This window comes from Dromiciops gliroides, chromosome 5, assembly GCF_019393635.1.
Source record: "Dromiciops gliroides isolate mDroGli1 chromosome 5, mDroGli1.pri, whole genome shotgun sequence".
Taxonomy (NCBI): Eukaryota; Metazoa; Chordata; class Mammalia; order Microbiotheria; family Microbiotheriidae; genus Dromiciops; species Dromiciops gliroides.
This window is the reverse complement of record NC_057865.1, coordinates 138288945-138315511: the sequence shown is the minus strand read 5'-3', so window position 1 is coordinate 138315511 and position 26567 is coordinate 138288945. Positions and strand designations below refer to the sequence as shown.

The following is a 26567-nucleotide window of genomic DNA, read 5'->3' as shown; positions in this document are numbered from 1 at the left end:
ACTGAGGTTGGATTTGAACTCAGGTTTTCTTGACTCCAAGTCCAGCACTCTATTCATTGTGCTACCTAATGGTATCTAATAGTAAAGTAAGGGAATTAATTCATCTCTACAGTAGCTAAAGTGAAATATCCCACAAGACTATCTAACTCCCTTTGCTTTAATTACCTGTTTACCAGGCAACTACCTGCAGAGTGGAAAAGGGACCTTTAACATCATCTAATCCAATTCCTACTTATAGCACACATCCCCATTACAGTTATCCAGCCTCTACTTGAAGATTTCTGAGAGGAAATTCACTACCTCCCAATGCAGCCTATTCGATTTTTGGACAATTTTAACTTTTAGGAAGTTTGACATCATCATCATCGTTGTCATTCTACCATGTATATAATTTCATTGATGTGGGGAATTCCTAATGTGGAAGCTTTTATTACCAATGTGGATCAGTAACTTCTCTGAAATTTAGAGTCTTAGAGACTTATCTGGGTCACTGAGATGTTAAGTGAATTGCCTACAGTTCCCACATCCCATACATCTCAGAAGCAGTTCTTGAACCCAGGTTTCCTTGACTCCAAACTTGATCCACTAAGTCACTCTATTACCTCTTTCCTACTTATTTAGAAATACATTTTTCCTCTCTATCACTTCCACACATTAGTCCTACTTTCTGAAGGTGCCAAGCAGAATAAATCTAATCCTTCCACCACACAATAACATGAAGACTATTAACTCCTTTTATAATTTAAGGTGGCCTAAAATCATGTTATCATTTTTTGGGTGGAGGGAAAGGGTTCACCTCATGCTTTTTGATCATATTCCATTTACAGGTAACTAAAATTACTAGATTTTCTTCACGGATTGTTACAAAGCAATCTATATGCCAGGCATTGTGTTAAGTGCTGGGGATACAAAAACAAACAAAAAAGATAATTCCTGCTCTCAAGGAACTTGGGATTTATTATAAATGTGTGTGTATATGCATATACATTTTATAGATGCATATTTCTATATAGTTGTGTGTATGTGTGTGTGTGTGTGTATATACATGTACATTAAGAATATTGATGTTGGGGCAGCTAGATGGCGCAGTGGATAGAGCACTGGCCCTGGAATCAGGAGTACCTGAGTTCAAAATCCGGCCTCAGACACTTGACACTTAACTAGCTGTGTGACCCTGGGCAAGTCACTTAACCCCAATTGCCTCACTAAAAAAAAAAAAAAAAAAAGAATATTGATGTTTCTCTCATTATGATCTCATATAGCTGATTTTTAAAGTTTGCACCTCTTTGGAAATCTATGAACCCAAGAACAGAAGCATGATGGGGATCATTTGGGTAAGAAAAAAGACAGACCTAGAAGATATTTTTGTATGAGTTTACTACAAAGTCTTCAGCCAGATGGAAGATATGAATCATACTTTCCTAATACAAATTATAAAACCGTCATAGCACGACAAACATCTGAGACCATAAACGCTTGTTCCAGGCTGTTTTTCCTTTTATTTTGCCCTGAGAATTACAAGGCCTATCACCCACGACTATGGTTGTCCTCTCCGTTATACATGTTGTTTCTCATATTATCTACTTTTGCCATTTTCTATATGTCTCCCCCCCCGCCCCCCGCCAAGGAATAGGGTTTTCTATTTATTCTTTTTTATTTTTTCTAAATGTCTTTTCAATCAAATTTGAGCACTCTTGATCAGCTCAAGTCTCCTGCCAAGAACATTCTTTGGGGTTTTCCTAAAATCCATTTTTCAACCTAGCCAGGGGCTCAATTCATAATTCTGGTATAAAAAAATTACTGTTCCACAAAACTGAATCCTGCCCTCTGACACCATCTCTAGAGCCAGCTCTTCACTTTCCATGACCTTCTTTTCTTCTTTAAGATGATGACAAACCTCAAAATGGATTACCTAATGACTCTCAGACTTTCAATTTCCTACCCAGAACTGCAAAGATATAACATGTATTTCAAGTTTGTTTCTGCCCCCCCCCCCAGTTAGAATATTTGTAAACCCTTCAAATGTCATCTATTAAGCACCTACCATATTCCAGGCACTGGAGATGCAAACACCAACTAGTTCCTGCCCTTGAGAAAGGACCTGACATTTTTTGGCTCTCACATGAATCAGAAGAAGCAGGCAATGGTTTGTACACTGGAGTCTGGGTATGTTCTCTGGAACATCTATTATACTATTCTGCCCTGTATAAGGTAGGGCTTAACTGCCAGGTGAGCCAACCATAGTATCCCTAGCAATAGTCTGCATTGATTGACAGCAGTAACTGTCAGCCAGCAGGTGACTAAGAATTACAGTGATAAGGACTAAGAGTGAAATGAAGATTTACTGACAGTGAGAGAGGTCAAGCATTTAAGTGAAAAAAGAGGGAGTCTGTTATTGGATAGTTCATCCCAGGTGGACAATATGGAAGCCAGAAGTGGATCAGGGATAGCAAGTGATAGTAAGTCAAGTAGGCAGAAGTACAAAGATGGGAACCAAAAATAAGGCAGGTCATAGGGCAGGCAGAGCTACTGGGGAAAATAAATGACTGGTGGGATCAGGAGTTCTGAGGTTAAGAAAAGCAAGTCAAAGGTAAGAGACAACATCGGAGAGGATCCCCACAATTGTCAGGTTGATACCCTTAGGATCATCAGCCTGAGAAAAAGGTGTTGTTTCAGCCCTTAAGGGAATTCATCAATCAGAGTTTGAAGGCAGTGACATGTACTCTCCAAAAATGGGAATCCCATAGTTATTTTTTTTTACCTAGATCTAGGGGTCTGACCATGGCATGCTTTCCTGAGGCCTATCAAGATACAATGTAACAAGGGCAGCTAGGTGGCACAGTAGATAGAGCACCAGCCCTGGATTCAGGAGGACCTGAGTTCAAATCCGGCCTCAGACACTTAACACTTACTAGCTGTGTGACCCTGGGCAAGTCACTTAACCCCAATTGCCTCACCAAAAAAAAAAAAAAAAAGATACAATGTAACAGATACTTCAGGATGGACTATTTCATCTCTGAGTTCCCTTATAGCTCTAATTCTATGATCTGATTAACTATTTCAGCTTCATTATGAAAACATCTGTATCTCTCAGGATGGAACTACCAACCACTATTTTTCTCTTCATGGAAATATTATTTGGATTCTTCTTACTTGCAAGGGCCTGTATACTGAACATGAGTTTCTGTTGTTTCATCAAACAGAGGTCAGATTCATTCTCCACTGCAAGAAAACTGTACACTTGTTTTATTACTCCAGTGGTAGAATCTCATCTCTGTTTCACTCTTCCATTTACTAATTCTTTGATATTGGTTTTGATTCTCACCTGCCCCCAATGAAATCTTTTCTTGCTGGTTTCTTCCCTGGATTATTTCTTTGTTTTTAAATTAATTTTCTTTTTTATTATGAAATTAGAAATCAACAAACACCATTTCAACATATGAAGAATATGAAAGAGGTGTCATAGTTTATTTTAAATATATATGTTTATATATATATGTATATATATATAAAGAGAAGAGATAGAGTTATATATATATATAAATATGTACATGTACATATATATTACATAAAATCTAAGAAAAGTGGTAACAACTGTGCTATAATTTATTTCTGGTCCCTATTGCACTATTTTTTCTTCTGTGCAGTTTTTTTTGTTTGTTTTGTTTTTTTCTGTTCCTGTGTTAATGAATACGTTCTGAGTTACCAAGTCTTTGGGAGAAACAATTTCAAGCCATCCAATCTCATTGGCTCACATTTAACTTTTAGGGGTTTTTTTGGTGAGGCAATTGGGGTTAAGTGACTTGCCCAGGGTCACACAGCTAGTAAGTGTTAAGTGTCTGAGGCAGGATTTGAACTCAGGTCCTCCTTAATACGGGGCCAGTGCTTTATCCACTGCACCACCTAGCTGCCCCTGTGCAGTTTTTTTTAAAGAAAAAAAAATTGTTGAAGCTGTTTTTGCCAGCTGATCAGTTTATTGTTTCCCACTAGCCTGCCCTTACTTTCCCCCTCTGTAAAGTGGGAATAATTATAGTACATTCCTCCCTGGATAGGTGTGAGGATCAAATGAGAAAACATTTGTAAGGCATCTTGTAAAATTCTTGGCCCATAATAGGTGATTAGTAATTCATTCCTTTCCCCTTTCCCCCACTTCCAGAATGAAGCTCTCCCTTGTAACAAATACATATAATCCATGAGATAAAAAAAGCCCAACACATTGGACATATCTGAAAATGTATATCTCATTCTGCCTCTCCAGTCCACTACTTCATTTCTTCTACCCTATTAAGGAACCATTTATCCTCTCCAAGAGGGCTTAGGATATCAAATTATATTTGTTAAATTTAAGTGGTAACAATCTCAGGGAGAGGTTGTCTATATCAACAGACAATAAGCCCTCTGAGGACAGGGAAAGAGTACTGGTTACCTCTAAGAAAAAAAGAATCTTGATAGGGGCCTAATGATCTGCACATAGTAAGTGTTTTATTATGTATGAGTCTGAAACAATAAACAAACATTCTGCAAGGCATTAGAACAAACTTCTTGGCTTAATGTTGTTTTTGTCTCAAGATGAACTATTATAATCTTTTGTTAGTGGTCAAGGAAAACATTCCTGGAACAGTTTCAGAAAGCATCCCTCACATTCTCTCTTCTCAAAAGTGCTGCTTTTAGATGCTTGTTTAGCCCTGTTTGTCCACTTGCCAACTGCTGAGCCATCCTGTGTGCCAGCCACTCCTTTGGTACATACTCACACACAGAGCACTCATCGGTCACTAGCCTCTCACTGGCACTCAGTCTACTTATTAACAAGGAATAGCTCAACTCATGATCAGAAGATAATAGCAATTATTTGTGTGACTGCTCCAGCAATGTACCATACTAATCAAAATAGTCAAATTGATATAAAAGAAATATGGCAGATACCTGGGATCCCAAACACTGTCAACAAAAAAAATCTACTTTCCCAGGAGGAGGACTGTTTTGATGGAATTAGTCCCAAAATGTGGATTTTGGAAAACATGAGACAAAAATGCTGTATTCATTTTCTTTTCTTGTGTTTTACTGATGCCCTTTCCAATACCATCATTTCCTATTCTTTTTCCCATAAGCTTTGAAAAGAAATCTCACTTGATCCCTTATTTAAAGTTTAAAAATGAAACTTCAAGCACAAATCTGCAAGTTTGCCAGGCAAACTCAGACTAAAGCAGTTGTGCTAAGAGTCCGTGATGTCATCATCATGATTGATTCTTTCTAGAAACAGACATTTTGCTAGTCATGCTTTTATCATAGATAAAAAATATCTTTGCTTCGATATTCCACATCAATGATGTTTTTATGATCTGGGGTTTTCAAAATGTTTTCATGGGTTTCTGCTGACCTGTGAATGCAAGACATGACAAGTTTTCTAGAGAGTTTGTTTCACCCAAGAGAATTATCGTCCTACCAGGGTTGGTATATAGCTGGCTTTCCACTGTTTTTCCAATACACTGAAGCTTCACAGCTTGAAGGGAGTCATCCACGTGCATGATTGTTGGCAGACTGCCCAGAGTATCATGCACTAAGTTTGCTACCTCACGAACATCAAAGAGTTTCAACAGCTCAGAATACACTGCTGGGAAGGAACTCAGGAATACAGCCTTAAGAGGGGAAAAAAAAAAGAGGAAGGAAAAAAGAATTAAAATTAACCTCAAATTACCATGTGAAATGAGTTTCAAAATCTCAGTGTTCTGAAGGATTATCTTAAGTATTTTTAAATGATGGAGAAAGTGTGGAGTACCTTAAAAGGAAGAGATAAAATTATCTATTGTTTATTTTTTTAAAAGTGTAGTGGATAGAACATCAAAAGAAATGAGAAAATTTGAAAAATCATTGATAGCTGTAGAATAGTCTGGGAAAACCCCAGCCTCAGCAGGAGGCAGCACTGAGTTGTGGGAAGAGCTTCAAACTAGAAGACAGAAGATCTGATTTCTATCTTCCAGTTCTGCCACTGACTAAAAGTGTGACCTTGGAGAAGTCACTACAGTTATCCCTTCCACATCATGACTTTCCCCATAGTGATTTAGATAAATCAGGAGTTGGCAAAGAAATTAAATGGGATTGGGGGAGGGGGGGAGTTTTGCAGAAGCCGCAGATGATACAGAATTTAGAAATTTAAAAATGCATTAAAATAGATATTATTGTATAATATCAACATATTCTATCTTTTAATAACATAATAATTCAGATTTCTTCTCTGGTAGGGAGGGCCAAAAAAATTGTACACTGATTTTCCAGATCTTAGGGGCATCCAGCCCCTAACCCCCTCACCCCCCAACACACATACACACACTAAAGAACAGATAATTGTATAAACATCTTAATACCTAGTACTTGCTCTGCCTCTGTGAAGTTTGTTGTGATGATGAAACAAGATTTTTTATATACATATATATATATGTATATATGTATGTATATATATATGTATGCATGAAAGCATTTAGAATACTATAGAGCCCTATACAAACTTTTTTCTTTTTTTTTTCCTTGTCCTTTTTGGGGGGTCGGGGCAATGAGGGTTAAGTGACTTGCCCAGGGTCACACAGCTAGTAAGTGTCAAGTGTCTGAGGCCAGATTTGAACTCAGGTATTCCTGAATCCAGGGCCGGTGCTTTCTCCACTGCGCCCCCTAGCTGCCCCCAAGCCCTATACAAACTTAAGGCATGATTGTACTTTATCAAACTGGTTTCCTTTAAGAGCTAGTTAACCACCCCCACAAAAAGTCCACAAACATGATTTAGTTGGATAGCCAATTCAAGTCTACTTAATGACCCATTAAGCTCTCCAGTCTATGGCCAGTTTACAGATAACTTAGAAGAACTGATTTTAAAGCTAGTATTTGTCCCTATTCACTTCCTGACAGTTGGGGGTGGGTGAGGTGGACTTCCTCCCATCTCTGCTGCTCTGATTGGAGGATGGGACCTCTATTTAAGGAGACAGCTCGGCTCAAATATGTCCTCATTTCTCACCTGGCTGTATTACTCTGGGGCTTTTTCACCATGCCCCCAGGTCAGGTAACTTCTCCTTTAGCCCCCAGTTTGACATCAGGCATTTGTAGCAGTCACTGTGATCTACCCTCAGATAGTTAGGGAGCATGTAAGTACTATAGCATGCAGGTTGGCCCTTGGCCCTTGGCCCCCGTAATAAGGCGCTAGAGTTCAAGAGATGAAAAAGCAGTTTGGGGTTTGGGGAAGATAATTAAAACCGCATCAGCCCTGATGAAATTCCTTTCAAAACAATGACAGGAATAGCCTGTCCAGCCTTTGATATTCTTTCTGGCAACCAGAAACAGCGCTGCTACAAATCAATATTTTTTCAATTCAGGTAGGAAAAAGTTGAAAATAAATCAACCAAGTTCTGCTATTTAGGGTTGATAGAACTAAAAAAAAAAACCCCACCAACCTATTATAAATCATGGCAGGTGCAGCTATATAAGCTGGAGCTCGATTGTGTTTCTATGCAAAATAAAATCGCAAACACTTCTTCCCCCTATTCACCAGTTGACAAAAATTACCTGTGACTGGGATAAAGCTCCAGACCCTTTGCTCTCTTGGGAAAGGAAGAATCGTACTGACATAAGGAGCTCTTGAATACAACAACGGAATTCTTCTTCATTTTGTCCACCAGTGGCAAGAGAAAACAGCCTTCGAGACTGAACTATATACTTAAAAATATACTCTTGTGCCTAAAATTAAAGGAAAAAAACAACACATACATCAAAATGAAACCTAGGAACCTTAACAAATGGCAAAGTTCCTACTCCCCGTGAAACTATTCAGAAGAGTTTTTCAAGTAAAGGAAGAAAGTAGACATTTTTTGACTCTTGCTCTAAAAACGAAGGCCCAACAGATATTTTGAACCTTTTCATTTCAGGAAGGACTTTCCCCACTGCTCTGATGAGATTAAAAAAAAGAAGAAGAAGGATTACCTGAAAAGCTAGATGATTCAGCCTGGCAGAGTGAATAGAACTGTGAACATGGAATCAGAAAGGCCTGGGTTCAAATCTTTCTTCTGACATGTACACTAACTTCCCAATCGCTATTTCCTCATTGATAAAACAATATCTTCAGTATTGACTTCACAGGGTTGCTCTGAGACTCGAATCAATTGATATACAAAAGCACTTTGCAAATTTTAAAGATCTAAGCAAATGTCAGCTATTATTACTAGAAAAACCAATTTCTTCCATTGAATTTTATTTGGAAATATGAATGTCAAAAGGGAATAGATAACATGAATATTAGTCTGGCATATATATATGTATATATATATATATATTTGTGTGTGTATCTATCTATCTATACATATATATATGAGAGAAGTTAACCTTTCATAAATGATTTTGTCCTCATTACATTTTTATTTAACTTAAGTTTGGGGCTTTTTGTTCAATACTCCTAAAGTAATTTAGTAATGTTGCACAATAATTATTTTATAAAATGTTAATGCCTTTTGGCCTTACCTTTTAATATCAGACAGAGTGTTATAAATAGGAATACTACCTTGTCTTAATTTTGAATATCAGTCTTTAGGTAACCAAATAGCTTTTAAGATCTTATTCTTTTATTTTTTAAAGGCTCATGAGGGCAGCTAAGTGGCACAGTGGATAAAGCACCAGCCCTGGATTCAGGAGGACCTGAGTTCAAATCCAGCCTCAGACACTTGACACTTACTAGTTGTGTGACCCTGGGCAAGTCCCTTAACCCTCATTGCCCCACAAAAAAAAAAAGAAGTGCAATTTAAAAGGTTCTTCCCAACATGCCCCTCAATAAGGAGTTTTCTTTTCCATTTTTAGTTGGAAAAACAACGCCCAAAACCCAAAACTAAGGTTCATAATTAAAAAGTGAGCTGTGTGAGTTTCTATCGTCATTCCAATGGAATGATTGGTAATCCTGGCCCTCTGTCCTCACTAATTCATCCTATTTGCTCTGAAAATTGAGTATAATGATTCCACCATGGTTCTGGCGGAGAAAATTGGTGCCATGATTGAAGAAACAGGACGTTAATAAGCCCCTGTACTGTAGGTGGGCATCACAACTTTCTTAAGTTCTTCCTCCCTACTAATCCAAAATAATCAGTAGATTCTAGGAAAAGTATGAAGAAATAAAAACTCAGGGAATACTTAAAATTCTTACCTCTCTGGGAGAGCCATGACTTCAAAACCCCAAAATTCAATGCCACGAGCCTGAACTTTATTAATCTATTAGCACCAGTCCCTTTCCACAAAGGGAAAAATCTTGTTTAGGGTTTTTGTTAGTTATAATGCATTTACCTTTAGAACTTCCTGGATGTGCTCCTGTCGCTCTGCTTCTGTTATTCTGTCCACATACCACTTAAGAACTTTTATAAGATCTCTAAAAATAGAGGGAAAATATGCAGTGCATGGATTTTTTCCTAATCCTCATGATAATTAATAATCAATGTACAAATCAAATACCCAAATTAAACACCTACTGTGATTGTTGGAAGGCTTCTTTTCTTGTCAGTAATAGCACTAATTGGTGATTGTGGATATTTATAGGTCTTAATAGATCCTTAATTTTAGATCAATCATGTTGCTGAGTAATAATCCCAATTTCCCTTACCTAATTCTGCAACATCATCATTTTTTCTAAAGCCAGAGAGGAAAAACTTTGCCTTAGCCTCTCCCCTTCTGCATCTCCCCCACCCCCAATTTTCTTTATGGCATTAATTTTTTAATTTTTAAAAATATTGCTTTCAAAACAATTCTATTCATATGGGACAGTGGAAGAATGCTAGATTTGAGTCCCAACTCTGTCACCTGTGCAACTTCAGTCAAATCACTTGACCTCTCTGAGCTTCAGTTTCTTAATTTATATCCAGCTCTAGATCTTTGGCCATTCTCATGGACAGATTTTTAAGCCTCTGTGCTCTAGACCACATGGATACTGCAATTATTCTACCCCGTATCATTCCAATGAAGTCCTTCATTATCGCTAAGTGCTAAGAGGCTGGATTTGGTATCTTCCTTGCTATTGAACCTGTTGTCACATACGGAGGTACTGCCTATTTTTCTACTTTACTGAGTCATTTGGAAAAAGCAAAAAAAAAAAAAAAATCAGCCTTAAAATCTTTGAGGACTGGAATCCCAGCCTCTTGCTGCCAGGATCCTGTCCAAGACTAAGGCCTCATATATTCGGCCTGACCCCAGAGCCAAGTGCATCTTCCACATGGAAGATATCTTGTCCTTGGCCACACATATTCCCTACATGTGGGCCTCTCCACCTATAGCCTTTAAGCGTGACCATGCTTCTCATTCATGTGGGTTATATTTGTGGAAGAGCATGTAGGGGATTTATAAAAGGAAATATTTTCATGCTACTTTTATTACTATGCCTTTTCAGTAAATACCTTTCTTTAAGCCAACTGTGCCCTCTGGCTGCCTATTAAAGGTAAAAAAATATCATCAGTGAGGGTTCATAAGCTACACTTTTAGGAAAACAGTTGCACATAGTACCTTCAATATGGGGTGGCCATCCTGTGGATGATCCATCCTAAATGGTGTAGGTCTGGGAGGAGTCTGGAAATAAAATTGCCATTTTGGGATGAAACTAAAGACCTGGCATTGAGCGTGAGTAGAGTCATACCCCCTAGGAATGTAATTGCCATGGATTTACCAACCCAGGCTTCTTCTTGACGCAAATTTCTATTCCTGGCAGATAAGAGAAAATGAACTGACCATTTTCTTCCTAACCTCAAGATCCTTGAGGGTGGAAGCCTCAGTCATCTGTTATTTCATTCAACTTATGACTAACAAAGTCCCACCTCTTCCTCCTTTAATCCCTGTGGTTGGGGGTCACTACCTCCCAAAGTTAAAACTCCTTCCTTCCTCAGCTACTACTGTGTCAGGCCCCTCTACCTCAAACTCATCTCTCCAGATTTCCTCATCTCCTCTGTTCTGTCATTAACACTCTTCCCTTTGTCCTAGACATTTCCCTCTCATACCTTTTTCCATCACATAGTATTTGTGGGAAACTGGCCCTCGCCAGATCTACCTATATTCCTGGTCAACCTCTCCATGCCAGATGCCTCTTTTCTCTTCTCCACCTCACGCCCCACCCCATGCCAACACACTGGGCCAAAAATAGTAGTAGATATATTCCTTGGTCTTCCCTGCCAATTCCACATCAACCCCCTCTTGCTGTCAGTTAGCAAATTCCTCCTCTTTGAGGTCTCCACTGTCTATATAATTCAGCACAGGTCCTTGCTACATTTATCTATTGGCCTTCAGGTTATTCTATCTCCATTCTCAAGGAGATTCAGTGCTTTGCTCACTGTCTTCCTCTCTTCCTCAAGACTTCTGACTTCATAATTGTAGACTTAAACTGATGCATGTTGATGTCCCCTCTAACAACCTGGCTTCCTAGTTTATTACTCTTCTCAACTCCCATGGCCTATATCTTTAACCCACCTCACTCACCCCACACAAGGATGGAGGTTTTATTTTACCATTTTTACCTTTACCTTTTTAAGATCAAACCTTTTATCTTACTGTAATCTATAATAATAATATCTCCATGATTCAGAAATCTGAAATTCTTTTCATGAACCATGATCTCCTATCTTCACATCCTTTACTCATCCTTAACCTGTTCTTCATGCTCACAATAATCTCCAGACTAATATTTTTTTTCTTTTTTTAAGGGGCAATGAGGGTTAAGTGACTTGCCCAGGGTCACACAGCTGGTAAGTGTCAAGTGTCTGAGGCCGGATTTGAACTCAGGTCCTCCTAAATTCAGGGCCGGTGCTTTATCCACTGAGCCACCTAGCTGCCCATCCAGTCTACTTTCAATGGGGCCCTCACTTATGCAATAATAATTTTTTTTCTTTCTTAAATGGATTTCTAGAACACTTCCCGTACTGGTTATCCAGTGTCCTATTCTCTCCTCAAGCCCCTGGAGAAAGACTTTGCCTCCTATTTGACCAATAAAAGAGAGGGTCTCTCTATCATGAGCACCTCCCTTGTCCTTGATCTATACTTTCAAACCACTCTATAAAATTCTACTCCCTATTCCTTTGCTTCAGTTTCTTACTAAGATCACCTCTTCTATTTTTCCCCTTGACCTTTGTCCTCCTCTCTTCTTGGAGACATTATCCCTTCAAACATTCCTCCTCAAACACTACATCCTTCAAACTTCTATGTTTCTGTTGAGGGTACCACCATCCTTCTTGTCAACCAGGTTCCTAACCTATACATTATTCTTGTTTTTTTTTTCTCTTGCACATACCAGTATCCAATTATTTGCCAAGGCAAGTCAAAATTCTACCTCCACATTATTACTCCAATCCATCCCCATTTTTCAACACATCCAACACCCTAGTTCAGCTCCCATTCCTTCTCTCTTGGTCTATTACAATGGTCTAGGTGGTTTCTTTCCTTACAGTTTCTCTCCTCTCCAATCTATCCTTCACATCACTGCCAAAGTCTTCCTAAAGCAGAGGTATCAGTTCCCCTTCTGCTCTTTCTGTGGCTCCTTGGAACATCTGGGATAAAATACCAATGACTCTGCTTTGAATTAAAACTCTCAACCCACTGTCTCCAACTTACCTTTACAGAACTATTTCAAAAAGCTTCCCTTCATACCATGTGTCCCAGACAAATTGGGGGTTGACCGAACTCAATCGTCTGTGCTTCTGCACATGGAATGTTCTTCATCCTTACCTCTGCTTCTTAGAAGCTTACCTTCCTTCAGGAACCAGCTCATTCCCTCCTATTTTAAAGTCTTTTCTGATCTGCCTCTGTTAAGATTTTTCTCGTCCCTTTAAATTAACTTATATTTATTTGTGTACATGTTGTACCCAGCAGTAATGTGTCTTGAGCATATCATTTTTGTTTTGCAATGTCTGCCACAGTGCCTTATACAGTGAAATGAATTAATGAATGTTTGTCAAATTGAATTGAAAGTAGAATCACTCATGCCTTTTGCTCTCTGCTTTCTTCATTTCCTATGCCTGGAAAGGCCTCCTTATGTCTAAATCTGATAAAAGTTTACCCATCCTTTAAGGCTTAGCTCAAATTACAATTACTTCATGAAGCCTTCCTTTATATCCCTAAGCCACACAATTCCCTAATGTTTTTTGAAAGGGCCAATTAGATGCCATAGGAGCTTGAATTTCAGTTCAATTTAACAATGAAAGGGATAACTTCTGGAAGAAAAACTTGATATATAGCCTTTAATATCTGGCCCAGTCCTAGGATACATTCCTAAAAAAGTGATGTACCCTTGAAACTCTGTGAGGTCACTAGTGAAATGTAGAGGTGTGCATGAAGGCATATACATGTGTGTGTACATGAGGCATATTAGAGAGGACATAATTTTTCCCTAATGCACTGATTTTCTCTATGGCTTTATGAAAGTACATTATGAATTTATAGGAATATTGGGCTTGATGCCAAAGAATTATAATCGTGCACAGAGTTAATTTCTATAGAATCAAAATGTTTTGTCCAAAGATACAATTTTGGTCAATGACATAATTCTGTTTTAAGATCTCTCAAAATTATAGTCTTTTCACCTCAAGTTGGGGCAGTTACAGGATTATAGATTTAGATTTAGAGGATATTAGTCCAACACCTTAATTTTATATATGAGGAAATGGTGGCCCAGATCATTTCAGTGACTTTCTTAAGGTAACATAGGTTAAGGAGGAAGAGCAAGGATTTGAACCTAGGGCCTCTGACCCTATCCAGTGCTCTTTCTGCTTGATCTACACTACTTCTCTACTTTCCAGAGAATGCATAGGTCACATAGTCATTCAAAAGGTCAAGCTTTTCCCTCTCAGTGAGGAGTAAATAAATGGAGATGCCCATAGGGTAGACGGCTACTGAAAGGGCTATTTTTAAGACAAGATGTTACAGGGAGAGCTCTGACCACCCACAGTCTCACACGATTCCACGGTACTTATTTGTCTGGTTAGAAATGATTGGCCCACTGCCTTCCCTCGCCAATCTGAAATGGAGGTAATTACACTCCGGCTCTCTAAATTCCAATTCCAATTTGTGCTTAGGCAGGATGGTCAAGCTGTGAGAACACTACTGACCTCTTCCTGATGCCGCTGCATTTCATCCTGGGCATAAAATCACACTGACAGTGGAGTAGGCCATTGCCCATCCATTCAATTAGACACAAAGAACTCGTCTCATGTAAACATCAGAGGAGCAAATTTCAACACATAAGCCAGAAAATGGCCAAACCAAAGGTACTTGTGTGTCATTCAGAGTATTCCCATTTGCAATCTGTATTATTTCTGTTTGGAAGCATAATGTTCTGCCTACCCCATAAGGCAGCACAAGAAAAATAAAACATTCTGAATGTTATTTTGATGCATAATTTGAACTGGCACTGTATATGTACACTGAATAAATTGGGAAGTAACAGGTAAAATCTAGGTCAGATGGGTGCACACCTTAGAGTTGTACTAAGGCAGGACTAAGAAGGGCAGGCTAAGGCCTACCCCCTACCCACTTTTTTCCCTTTCTTCTTTTCCTTGCCAGTTTCCTACCTCTCTCTGTCTCCTTCGTTCCTGTGTTCTTTCCTCTCTTCTTTTCTCCCTTCTAATTTACAATTATCCTTCTGAAATCGGGTGGGTTGTGAAAAGACCTGGGAGTTAAGAATTTGGGCTTTGATAAAAATCTCTTAAGTAATTTATGTGTGCCATAGAGCGCCAGGCCTGAACGCAGGTCATCTTCATGAGTTTGAATCTGGCCTCAGACACCGACTAGCTGTGTGACTCGGGGCAAGTCACTTAACCTCAGTTTCCTCATCTGTAAAATGAGCTGGTAAAGATGACAAACCCCTCCAGTATCTTTGCTAAGAAAACCCCAAAAGGGGCCATGAAGAGTCAGATACAACAATGAAAGTAAAACTTTAAATTGCATTAAAAGTCAAGTAAATTTTGTACTCTGAGTCAAAAGTCCCAGACTTGAGCCTCAGGTTTTCCATATTAGCTGGGTGCCTCAGGTTAGTCATGTTACCTCTCACTATGTCAGTTTCCTCATCCATAAAATGGAAAAGGTTCAGACTAGATAATGTTGATGATATCATTCCGTCCCAAGAGCCTAGCAATTTGTGTTTTTGTGGGTAAGGGGCTATGTTATCTACTGAAGGAGGCATTTACTACTTGCTAGCAATTACCCAGTGAGGTAGTGAGGGGCAGGGCAGCTAGGTGGCGCAATGGATAAAGCACCGGCCCTGGATTCTGGAGGACCTGAGTTCAAATCCAGCCTCAGACACTTAACGCTTACTAGCTGTGTGACTCTGGTCAAGTTACTTAACCCTCACTGCCCTGCAAAAACCAAACAAACAAACAAACAAAAAATGAAATAGTGAGGTGCAAAGACTGGCCAAGAAATAACAGCTTTTCCTTGGCTTCTGTTTTACTGTGTACTGCAAGTTCTCAGTTGCATAGGGAGGAGTAGGAAGTAGTAGTTCTCTCTGCTATCTAATTCACTTAAGCAGATATATGGCAGAGAAAGTTGTTTTTCCTCTAGAAGCTAGTCAATATTTTAAAATGGAAAATAAATATACTTTCTCATAGAAAAGGAGAAAAAAAATGACCATCTTAGATTGTAAACTGATAAAAGAAAAACGAAGAGAGAAAAACCTTTAATGCTTTAGTCTCATACTAAGTTCAAGACTACAATTCAGGAAGTTGTTTTTTCCTTGGGAATTTAAATAAGATCCAACCAGATTATTTCATGCTATTGTTTTCATTTAGGCTCAGACTCTGGGGATATTGCAAGGGTTGCCCTTCAGTTCTTCCTATGCTGCCTTTTAAATTTATATCCATAGCTGGTGTTGCTTAGAGGGACTGAAAAAAGGGGATGGTTTCAAACTAAAAGATAAAAGACCTTACCTGTATGCAAGGGCCCCAGCAAAATGACTTTCAATGTAAGTGTCCATTACAGGTTTGAAATGATGAAATTTGCTATCTTGCAGTAAGTTTATTATGTGGACCTGAAAGAAAATCGAGCTTTATTAAATTGATGCAAATCAAGGTCCTTTTGTTACCTGTAATTGAACTGTTATAGCCTCAATTTCATAGTTTTGAAATGCTTTTTATAACAGTCATGACTGAGAGGTAAAATGATTAATATACAATTAAGGGAAAATTTATACTCACCAAAGAATCAAATACCTTCGACCCATATTTTTGAGAATTTTCATCTAAAATTCCAAATAAGGTATCCAGCGTATCTTGCAGAAACTGTTTTACAGATAAAAATAAAATTCATAAAATGTCATTTTGTCCTTTTCAGGTTCCCTTCACACTCTTTCCCCCTTTATATTTAGTATTTTATTTTCCCCCAATTACATGTAAAAACAATTTTTAGGATCCCTTTTTAAAACTCTGAGTTCCAAATTCTCTCCCTTTCTCTCCCCACTCCCCCCTTTGAGAAGGCAAGCAATTCAATATAGGTATTACATGTGTAGTCATTCAAAACATTTCCATATTAGTTATGTTCCTGCTCACCCTTTTTAAAGATACCTTTTTTTCTTCTCTGATTTTCTTCAAAAGAGGCTTACCTTTACTATCTCTGAGCCATCAATTTCTTTTATTTTGGAGAGGCAGCCTGTTATCTTGTCTGGATGAGTTCTCCATTTTAAAAGATCAAGCATATCTCCTATACAAAAACAAAAGGAAGATAGTCACAGGAGATCTTGCCCTCTCCAACTGAAACATTCAACCATTAAAAAACCTGATACCCCAAACAAGTCACAGCCAAACACAGAAACCAACATAATAATGTCAACCAAGTCTAACTAGAAGCCTGTTAAAAAATCCCCTTTTCTGGGACTGGGTACTTTGTGACAAGAAGCAAGTACCCCATATCATTTATTGGAAATGGTCTTCACATTCACTAGCACATCAAGACCACCTGTGGTTGTATAGGGAGTAGAAACAATTGTAGCCTGGCCTGTGTGAGTGACTCAGTATTTGGAGAGCTAGACAATAGCAGGGTCCAGGCCATTCTGTTGCTACAATTCCTTTATCAGTAGAGTGAATACATTTTTCACTGATCTTCTGGCCCTCTCTGGTGGTAACAAGGCAACCTGGTGGTTGGTCACATGAAGTCAGCATTTTGAAACACACAAACACACACACACACACACACACACACACACGATTTCATATAAATGTAGTGTGCAACAGAGCTATAGAAATACCACAGTGTTATTGGATGATCGTTCAAGCAACATGGAATGGGGGAAAACCATTTTAGCATTCAGCAAAACTGGAGGAATGGAAAGGTTCACAGAGCATAGATAAGAGATTTACTAGTATTCAAAAGTAAAACCCACATATAAGTGATAAATTTGTTTCAAAGCATTTGTTTCAGGAGAAATCTAACTGGGACTCCTTGAAAGCCAGCAAGATATCACTTTAAAAAGGGAGGGAAAAACCTGAAGGAGTAGTTAAGATTAAATAAGAAATTATACATAATGAATAGAAAGGATAAAAAACATAAATAGCTCAGGGAGAAGTCACAGAAAATAAACACAATCTCAACCAGTTAGACGGAAAAAAAAACCCATAGAAAACATGAACAACATCACAATGAGTTAAAAGTCTATAAATATGATATCCTCACAGAGGAAGAGAGGCAAAATTTCCCCAAGGTTACAATGGAATTGGCCATACATATTTATTCCATAAATTACTATATTTTAAAGAAGAGATTTATGAGTTTTCTCTAACTCATTTTTGAGCTATATTTCCAATGTCCATGTCTGAATCAACAATCCTTGGGTGTTGAGCTAAAACTATCCTTATAATTACAAATAAGTCATCATATTTCGAGTATTTTATAGTTTCATAATATTCAAGAGAGCTAAAGCTACAAAAGTAGATCATTTGTTTTTCTATTACTCTGCTGTCTCCTTCCATTCCCTTTAAGCTACCTCCTAAATTTGACCCCACTTATGGATGCTAAGTATGCCTTTAAAAAAGTCCCTCTCAACTATTCTCTCTTTTTTCTCCCCTGTGCCTTGTATGTATTAGCAACACCTCTTCTTTATCAGTTAAGGACTGTCCTAAACAGCCTGGACATTCTGTGGAAGGATGCTCCATGGAGGTGGGGCATGGGCCGGTTAGTGCCTGGCACATAGCACTTAAAAAATACTTGTTGATTATATTGTTAGAATAGCCATCAGGCTATATGGGGGCAATATTGGAGGGAGAAGTGTAAAGGCTTAACACAGTATCTGGCATATAGCAAGGGCTATATAAATGCTTATTCCTTCCTTGACAGTAATGTCTATGTTACTTTTCTAGTTATATCCCGGTGTATAGTGCTTGGAACAGAGAAAACATTATTAAAGGCATTTTCATTCATTAAATTCACATGATTCCATCATTCCTCCTATGAAACTGTAAGCATCTGCAGGCAGGAAGTATGTTTCAGTTCTCTTTCCATCTCCCCCTACACCTAGTACAGTGATATAATAAATGCTTAAAAGATGTCTATTTCATGTTTAATGTTGTGAATAAAATCTATTTTTTCCTGAAAATAGTAGAATTAAATGAGAAATTGTTTCATGCTAACATTATTCCTATTCCTATCATTTAAATGGTATTAAACTAAACAGAGAGAATAGCAATGGGGTATACATTCTGCAAGATCATCTCACTTCCCCCTTCTATTCAACATAGATTACTCATTTCCTGCTTATTTTTAGCTGGATGTCTTCTTAACTGGGCAAGTTTAATTAAGGTCAAAAATGGTAATTTAGCATTTGTAAGGCTTCACTTGTACTAAAAAATACTGTGCAAAAATGTGTCAGCCTTCAATAGAGGCAGATGTCCAATATTTTAATTCCACATCTCCTGTATTATGTTTATATCTACCTGTAAATATTGTTTTCTTCATAAAAAAACAGCTGTTGATTATCAGCCCTTGGTGCTCAATATCTAAAATACTAACACTAATATCCTCTTCCTGGAAATAAATCCTAGTTCACTTATGGTGGAGAATTGATTATTGCTGATGATATTTCTAAAAATCACCAATGTGTATAAAGTGAGAGGGACTTTATAACACTTTACTGGGGGAGGTGGTGCAATTTAATTAAATGCCAACACCCTAAGGGACAGGAAAATGTCTAATTTACCCAAGATGAACAGATATCTTGTGATGGATGAAGTAGATAAAAGGGTGATTTCACTCTATAACCTTCACACAGGCAGACTGATGGCCCTCATAAAAATTCATGAGGGATGGTAAATGTTTTACACTTATTTAGAAAGTTGCACCAATGGACATTTTAGTTAATTGATGATAAACCCTGAAAGGCATCATGACATCCTGGGAGTTAGTGAGACCTGTATTCGAGTCATCCATTTGACACATACTAGTTATATGACACGAGTTCTCTAGGCTCCTGGTAACTCTATAGCATTGTAAATTACAGATGAGTTGAGAGAGATGGACAGGCAGATACTTTTCATGTTCAGTGAAAATAAAACATGCAGCATATCTGGAGAGAAACTAATAAAAAATGTAGAAAACTACTGAGAATTCAACTTGTATCCATATATATATATACTGCACTGAAATGGAAAGGCAATTCGAAGTTGTTCAATATTGTAGCATTATATTTCATACCCTCCACCCTCCAGCCTCCCCTCTGCCAAATAGATAAATCTTTTTTATTATAAATGATGGATCATGGAACAAGAAGAAGATGAAAGGAAAATCACCAATACTTGTACACAGGCATATTTTTTGAGAAACTGTATCCTATAATATGTGAGTTGTTTTGTCAAAATAATGAATCTGCCTTATTAGTCTGACATTCAAAATGCAAGCCAGACATGAAAAGCTCAAAAAAAATTCATTTACCTCCTCAAGTATAGACACTGTTTCCATAATGATCTATCAAGAAGATGGGCTTGCTTTATTAATCATAACTTGCTAAACAATCAATGACATAAAAAGTAATGTTAGAACAGAAAAGCAATATCCATCTAATTAAACAGAATAGCCTTTTATTCAGAAGCCTGCAATAAGCGCTGGATAAAGAATCATAAAACAACAGATTAAGGTGGTGGTGCTTCCTTTGTTCTCCCTTGTTTTGAAGCAGCTGGGTTTTGATGACTTATTCTAAGGGTTATACATTTGGTTTCCAATGTTGAGCTAATTTTAGAACCACTCTTAAATTGTGTACACCCAATGGATCATTGAGTCCCAGTTGTTTCCATCTTATTAGACAAAAGGAGCAACCAGATTTTCTAGTACAAAATCCTTAAATATTTCAGTGTTTATTTGGAAAAATCTTTTATAAATTCATTGCAGCAAATAGCTTTCAAAGAACCCACCTACCGTTCTGTGTGAGTTTAGTGGAACAGAGGAAAGACGTGATCCAAAAGGACTCTTTAGTGGCCTTTATTGCTTGATTATTGGTCCCAAGGAGACTGGCCTTGGAAAAGGGAAGTCTGAGGTAGCGACTAGAATCCTGAAGGTTTGTATTTTCTTCACACTGTTTAAAAAGAGGAAAAAAAAAAAAAAGAAACCAAATTTTTTTACAAAGCAGAACTACAAATGACATTTGACTTAGAAAAAAAACACAAAAAAGTTCATCTTGTTTTAGCAGGTCTTCAACAATTTACATAAAGTGTTCCTAAAAAATATTTTTTCCTGAAACAGGTAATTGACCTGGTGAAACCACAATGATTTCATGTTTGCATTGGCAGTACATTTATTAAAATTTGAACAATACACAGAAGATTAGTATGGGCTTTGTGCAAGGATGTCGTGAAAACTTGTGAAAAGTGTTCTATATGTTTTCTCAATTGAGAGACAGAGGGAGGTAGGAGGAAGAGAATTTTGAGCTGAAAATAAAGCTGAATATAAAAAGAAAGAACTTAAATGATTTTGAGTATAAATTTTACAGGCTTGTAAAGAGACTAGCTCTTTAATGAGGCCCAATTACTTTATAAGAAAAGCACATCTGTGTGTAGATTAAAACTGCTTTGGAAACATTCAGTCACAATAGAATCAACAACAGTTTAAGTATGGAATCTCCTAAATGTCTTTGGAACATTTGTGCATGTTTTAAAATAAATTTCATCAATTCATCATGAACTTCAAACCTTTTATCTAGTTTTAAAAACTGTGTTCAGAATATTACATATTAGAAACTTTGCCCATAAGAAAGAAAATAACATTTTATTAAGCTATGATAAACTACCTCCAAAAATACTCTGTGCATTTTCAAATACAATGATAAATGACTCTAAAGGGCAAAAGAACCCATTCAGAAAAATTCTGCAGTCTCTTAGATAATTTTATTTTTTAATTCTTGCCTAGCTTGGACATTTCAATGGCCAAACTCCTAGAATCTTGATAATTTCCTATTAATTGTACAAACTTCATTCATGGTTCTATAAATGACAAAAGAATTCCTTTAGGTGGAAAAATCATACCATAGAACTGGTATGCATGATGAGACCGAGACTGAGAGTGTAAATAAGAGTTAATTCAGAATTCATTTCTGCAAAGACTGAAGAGATGAACTCCTCATTTTGCTTTTGAGGTTTAACTGAGACTTTATTTTATTTTTTTCTGTTAGTCATGCTATAAAAGCAAACACGGACCAAAAAATGGAAAAGTAAAGAAAAACTCTGCTTTGATCTGTATTTAGGTGCCATCAATTCTTTCTCTGAAGGTGGATAACATTTTTCATCATAAATCTTTCAGAATTATGTTTAATCATATTGCTGAGAATGGCTAAATCATTCACAGCTGACCATCATACAATATTGCTGTTACTGTACACAGTGTTCTACTGGTTTTGCTCATTTCATTTTATATCAGTTCATGTAAATAGTTCTAGATTTTTCTGAAATCATCTTTGTGAGAAAATGTGGAGTTGTCTCCTCTCAATGAGGACATAACAGTCAATCATACTCCTCCTGACCTGTTTTTAGGACAAAGGTCTCAGATCCCCTCCTCCCGCTCTGGCTAACAAAACCACATGGTTCAAGAAGCCCCAGTCTCAATAAGGTCCACTCCTGAGCTATGCCCATATAAGAAATAACTGATTAGGGATGGGAATACTGTGTTCTGATTAGCTAGTTTTTGCACGTAGATTGTAACTCTTGAGTAATCAGACCAAGGAAGAAAAAGGGGAAGGTCCATTCGAGTTAGGGACTAGGGTTTAAAACAGGGCCTGCAAGCCCCCATTCTTTGCACCCACTAGCTGTGTGACCTTGGGCAAGTCACTTAACCCTCATTGCCCACCAAAACAAACAAACAAAACAAACAAGAGTGAGGGAAAAGACAGGGAGAAGGAGAGATATATAAGGACAGAGAAGCAGGACCTGAAGCCAAAAGATGGATTACCATGGGACAGACATGCTTCTCTCCTGTCTTTTTTTTTTTTTAATGTGATGAATGTCAGAAATGAAGAGATAATCCATGGTTATGCCACAAGCAGCCAATGAAATATGAAATCCTATTTCATCACAAAGGCACTCAAATTAAAGATTTGTTCCTGTGCATGATTAACATTAAGAAGAATGCCACAGTTTCATGGATTTTCTTAGAACTCAAAGAAATCCTACTCCTCTGGAGACCAAAGGAAGACTAAAGAAGGTCAGTGGAGCCAGGATGGAGGCTAGTCTCAATTTTTATTCTACATTTACATAATCTTCTTAGTAAAATTTCTAAATACCTCCTCTTCCCTGGCTCTTTATTTTTGACATGTAAGAAGGTCATGAGTCATTTCTAAAGTTCTGACCAATTATTTCACAAACACTACAAAACAAAACAAGAGAAATACCTAACGCTTTTCTCACAAATTGGAATCATTCATCCACTTGCCAACTGTGAATATTGGAGAAGAAATTTTAAATTCAGGTTCTAATTAATTTACCTAATTTTGGGGGGGTTGGTTGTGGGTTTTTTTGGGGTGGGGCAATGAGGGTTAAGTGACTTGCCCAGGGTCACACAGCTAGTAAGTGTCAAGTGGCTGAGGCCGAATTTGAACTCAGGTCCTCCTGAATCCAGGGCTGGTGTTTTATCCACTGCACCACCTCGCTGCCCCACCTATTAATGGATTTTAACCAAAAGTGAGTAAAGTTCTTAAAAAAAAGAATTTGGAATCACACAAGAAAAGTTACTAAACTATTCATATTCTTGGATCCAGAGATTTTCTTATTGGGACTATATTCCAAGAAAGATATTGACTACAACAAGAAACCCATCTGAAAAGCACTAATAATGATTTCTGTAAAATGCAGAGGGAAACTATGTGCCCAATGATTGAGAAATGTTTAAGGAAAGTACAGGACATCATGTAATGGGACATTTCTGGGACATAGCAAATGACAGACACAAACAATTAAACACATAGTAAAACTTATAAGGAAGACTACAAAATAAATTTAGAAACTAGAACCAAAAGTACAATGGGAAGGAAACAAGTATTTATTTGGCATCCACCATGTGACAGACACTGTGTTAAGCCCTTTACAGTTATTGTCTCATTTAATCTTCACAATAACCCCAGGAGGCAGGTGCCATTATTATGATGCCCAATTTATAGTTGAGGAAACTGAGGCACAAAGAAGTTAAGTCACTTGCCCAATAGTGATGCAGTCATTATGTGTCTTAGGTTGAATTTTGAAGTCAAGTCTTTCTAACTCCAGGCCCAGCATGTTACCCATTGCACCACCCCACCTGACTAATATACAGTTTATAATGATGACTACAAGTCATCGCTAAAAGGCAAGAAACTTCTATTCAGATACAACGGTCAATGTGAGTATACTCTGTTCAAAGCTAAAGGATCCATTCTTCCTTTTCATTTCACAAATGACAAATGGTTTTGAGAATAATGCATTATTTATAAGGTCTGTTAGATATTAGTTGAAAAATATCTTCTGTACTAAAACAAAATGCTCAAATTTTAAAAATTATTATTTTTGAGAAAAAGTGGATTATTAGGTAATATTTGTTAGGTATTTTCCAGACTGGTTTATAAGATCACAGATCCTGAGCTTATCTGAAGTGATTATACAATCATGAATTTAGATCTGGAAGAGATCTCACATGTCATTGAATCCAACCCCCTCATTTTATAATTGAGGAGACTGAGGACAAGGAAGGTTAAATAACTTGCTCAAAGTCACTGAGGAAGTAAATAGCAGAGCAGGGATTTGAACCTATGTCCTCTGATTCCAGACTCAGGTCTTTCTGCACTGTGCCACACTGCACAAAAACTATTGTGGACTCTCAGAATTGGAAGGGATCTTAGCTGTCATCTAGTCCAGATTCCCACTCTGCAGTTTGACAGAAACCAAATTAAAATGTAATTGGGAAACTTTTTTTAAAAAATACAACGCAACATAGATAATGTTAATTTGTGATTTCCTATGTCCATTTCAAGATCTATTTTGAATTTGATACCACGGATCTAGACCAATCTCCTAACCCACAAAAACATAAAATATTAGTATTAATTTTTTAGAAAAGATGCTCTTACTAAATTCTGTTTTTCCTAATAATCTTCCTAAAAAAACCTGTTATTAGAAAATTGTGAGGGGCAGCTAGGTGGTACAGTGGATAGAGCACCAGCCCTGGAATCAGGAGTACCTGAGTTCAAATCCGGCCTTAGACACTTAACACTTACTAGCTGTGTGACCCTGGGCAAGTCACTTAACCCCAATTGCCTCACTAAAAAAAAAAAAAGAAAGAAAATTGTGTAACTTTTTCCTTTTCTCCAAAGAGAAATTTATTTACACTGCATTGCAAAAAGCTTTAAATCTACTATGATGATTTCACAGTTCTTTACAGGTTACTGAATTCTAAATGGCATTACCAAAAAAAAAAAAAGACATTACCTTATGTACAATGAGCTCATGCGTGCCATCTGGAAGTGTCCTACCATCTTCTTGCATCAGAGGAACAAAAGAGAAGCCAAACAACTTCTTCTCACCTTTTTCTTTTGCTATGTAAAAACAAACAAACAAACAAATAAATAAATAACAAGAATTATACACTTAGATAATTCAGCATAAGTGAATATCTGTGTCCAAACTTTATGGACACATAACTTTTAAAAAACAATCAGAGAATCATGAAGAAGAAACAGAGATGACTACCTTATCTAGCAAGGTCATAAAGACATACAATATATTAGCCAAACTCTGCCCCCTCCCTATCGTAGAGAATGGTCTTGACAACAAAAATAAATGACTTCAATGCTTTTGAGCCTCTAGCTTAGGTGCTATTAGCCTGAGGTATAGCATACAATTTCACCTTCATTTGGGAACATAGAAGGACAATAAAACAGATTGTTGTCAAATAGACATTATATTTTCATAATGTGTTAAGGATCCTTGGAAGATTCATTTAGTGGCATGCTTCTTGTTGTTGTTGAGTCATTTCAGTTGTGTCTGACTTTTTGTGACCCATTTGGGATTTTCTTGGCAAAGATACTGTATTGGTTTGGCATTTCCTTCTCCAGCTCATTGTACAGATGAAGAAACTGAGGTAAACCAGGTTAAATGAATTCCCCAAGGTCACACAGCTAGTAACTGTCTGAGGTCAGGTTTGAACTTGGAAATACGAATCTTCCTGACTTCAAGTCCCAGCACTCTAACCAACATATCAGATGATACACTACAACCTTGATGTTGAACTGTTGTTGTTGTTGTTGCTAATGCTGCTGCTGTTATTGTTGAGTCATCTTTCTGTTGTGTCAGACTTCATGACCCCATTTGGAGTTTTCTTGGCAAAGATACTGAAATGGTTAACCATACCCTTTTCCAGCTCATTTTCCAGATGAGGCAAATGGGATTAATTTAGGTGACTTGCCCAGGGTTACACAGGTAGTGTCTGAGGCCGGATTTTAACTTGGGAAGATGAGTCTTCCTGATTCCAGACATGGTACTCTACCTATTGGACCATCTAGCTGCCCCATTTAACCATAGAGTTGCACTTTGAGTAACACAAGTGATCTACTTTTATGGGAAAAAAAGTTATTACACAGTGTTTAGCATAATTCTATTAAGTAGGCTGACTTTGGTTTCTTGAACTAAGAAATGCCAGAAAACTGAAGGTGAAATGAGGTTTCATTTAAAAAAAAAAAACAAAATACTAATTTCCCCCATTCAAAATAGACAGCATCAAAAAGAAAAACCAGATCCACAAAAGTAAAACTCTCTGGGGAGATATTTCTATGTCAAATGATATTTTCAGGTATAGAACTTCTGATTTAGAAGGAAAAGATTTACTGGGAAGTAATTTTAAGAGTGTGTCCTACCATTTATCATTTTTGTCTTTCATGACATGCATTTGACCCAGATTTAAAAAAAATAATAAAGATAACAAAGTGAGGAAAGCTAGCAAAGAGATTACATCAAGGTTATAAATGACTTCCTCATATTTAACTTCCATTCGTTAAAACAAAGAAACAAACAAAATTAAACAAGCAAACACATGGAAAACAAAAGGACTATAATTCTGCCCAATTGTACGAGGTCTTGATAAATGAGCACAGTCTG

At 37.4% G+C, this 26567-nt stretch overlaps 1 protein-coding gene and 1 non-coding gene across 8 annotated transcripts in view; one reads left to right on the top strand and one right to left on the bottom strand.

Annotated features, from left to right (window-relative positions):
• DOCK4 (dedicator of cytokinesis 4) overlaps positions 1–26567 on the bottom strand; it is a 572917-nt gene that overhangs the window by 161413 nt on the left and 384937 nt on the right. For all 7 annotated transcript variants that reach the window (XM_043965823.1, XM_043965817.1, XM_043965820.1 and 4 more), the window contains 8 exons: positions 24903–25009; positions 20380–20536; positions 16583–16680; positions 16179–16262; positions 15912–16012; positions 9307–9388; positions 7549–7719; positions 5444–5636 (listed from right to left, as the gene is read on the bottom strand). In XM_043965823.1, coding sequence (XP_043821758.1) covers positions 5444–5636; positions 7549–7719; positions 9307–9388; positions 15912–16012; positions 16179–16262; positions 16583–16680; positions 20380–20536; positions 24903–25009 — 993 coding nt within the window. The remainder of the gene's footprint in view (positions 1–5443; positions 5637–7548; positions 7720–9306; positions 9389–15911; positions 16013–16178; positions 16263–16582; positions 16681–20379; positions 20537–24902; positions 25010–26567) is intronic.
• LOC122730222 lies at positions 20737–20843 on the top strand. Its single transcript, XR_006353425.1, has one exon. It is a non-coding gene; the product is annotated as a U6 spliceosomal RNA (small nuclear RNA).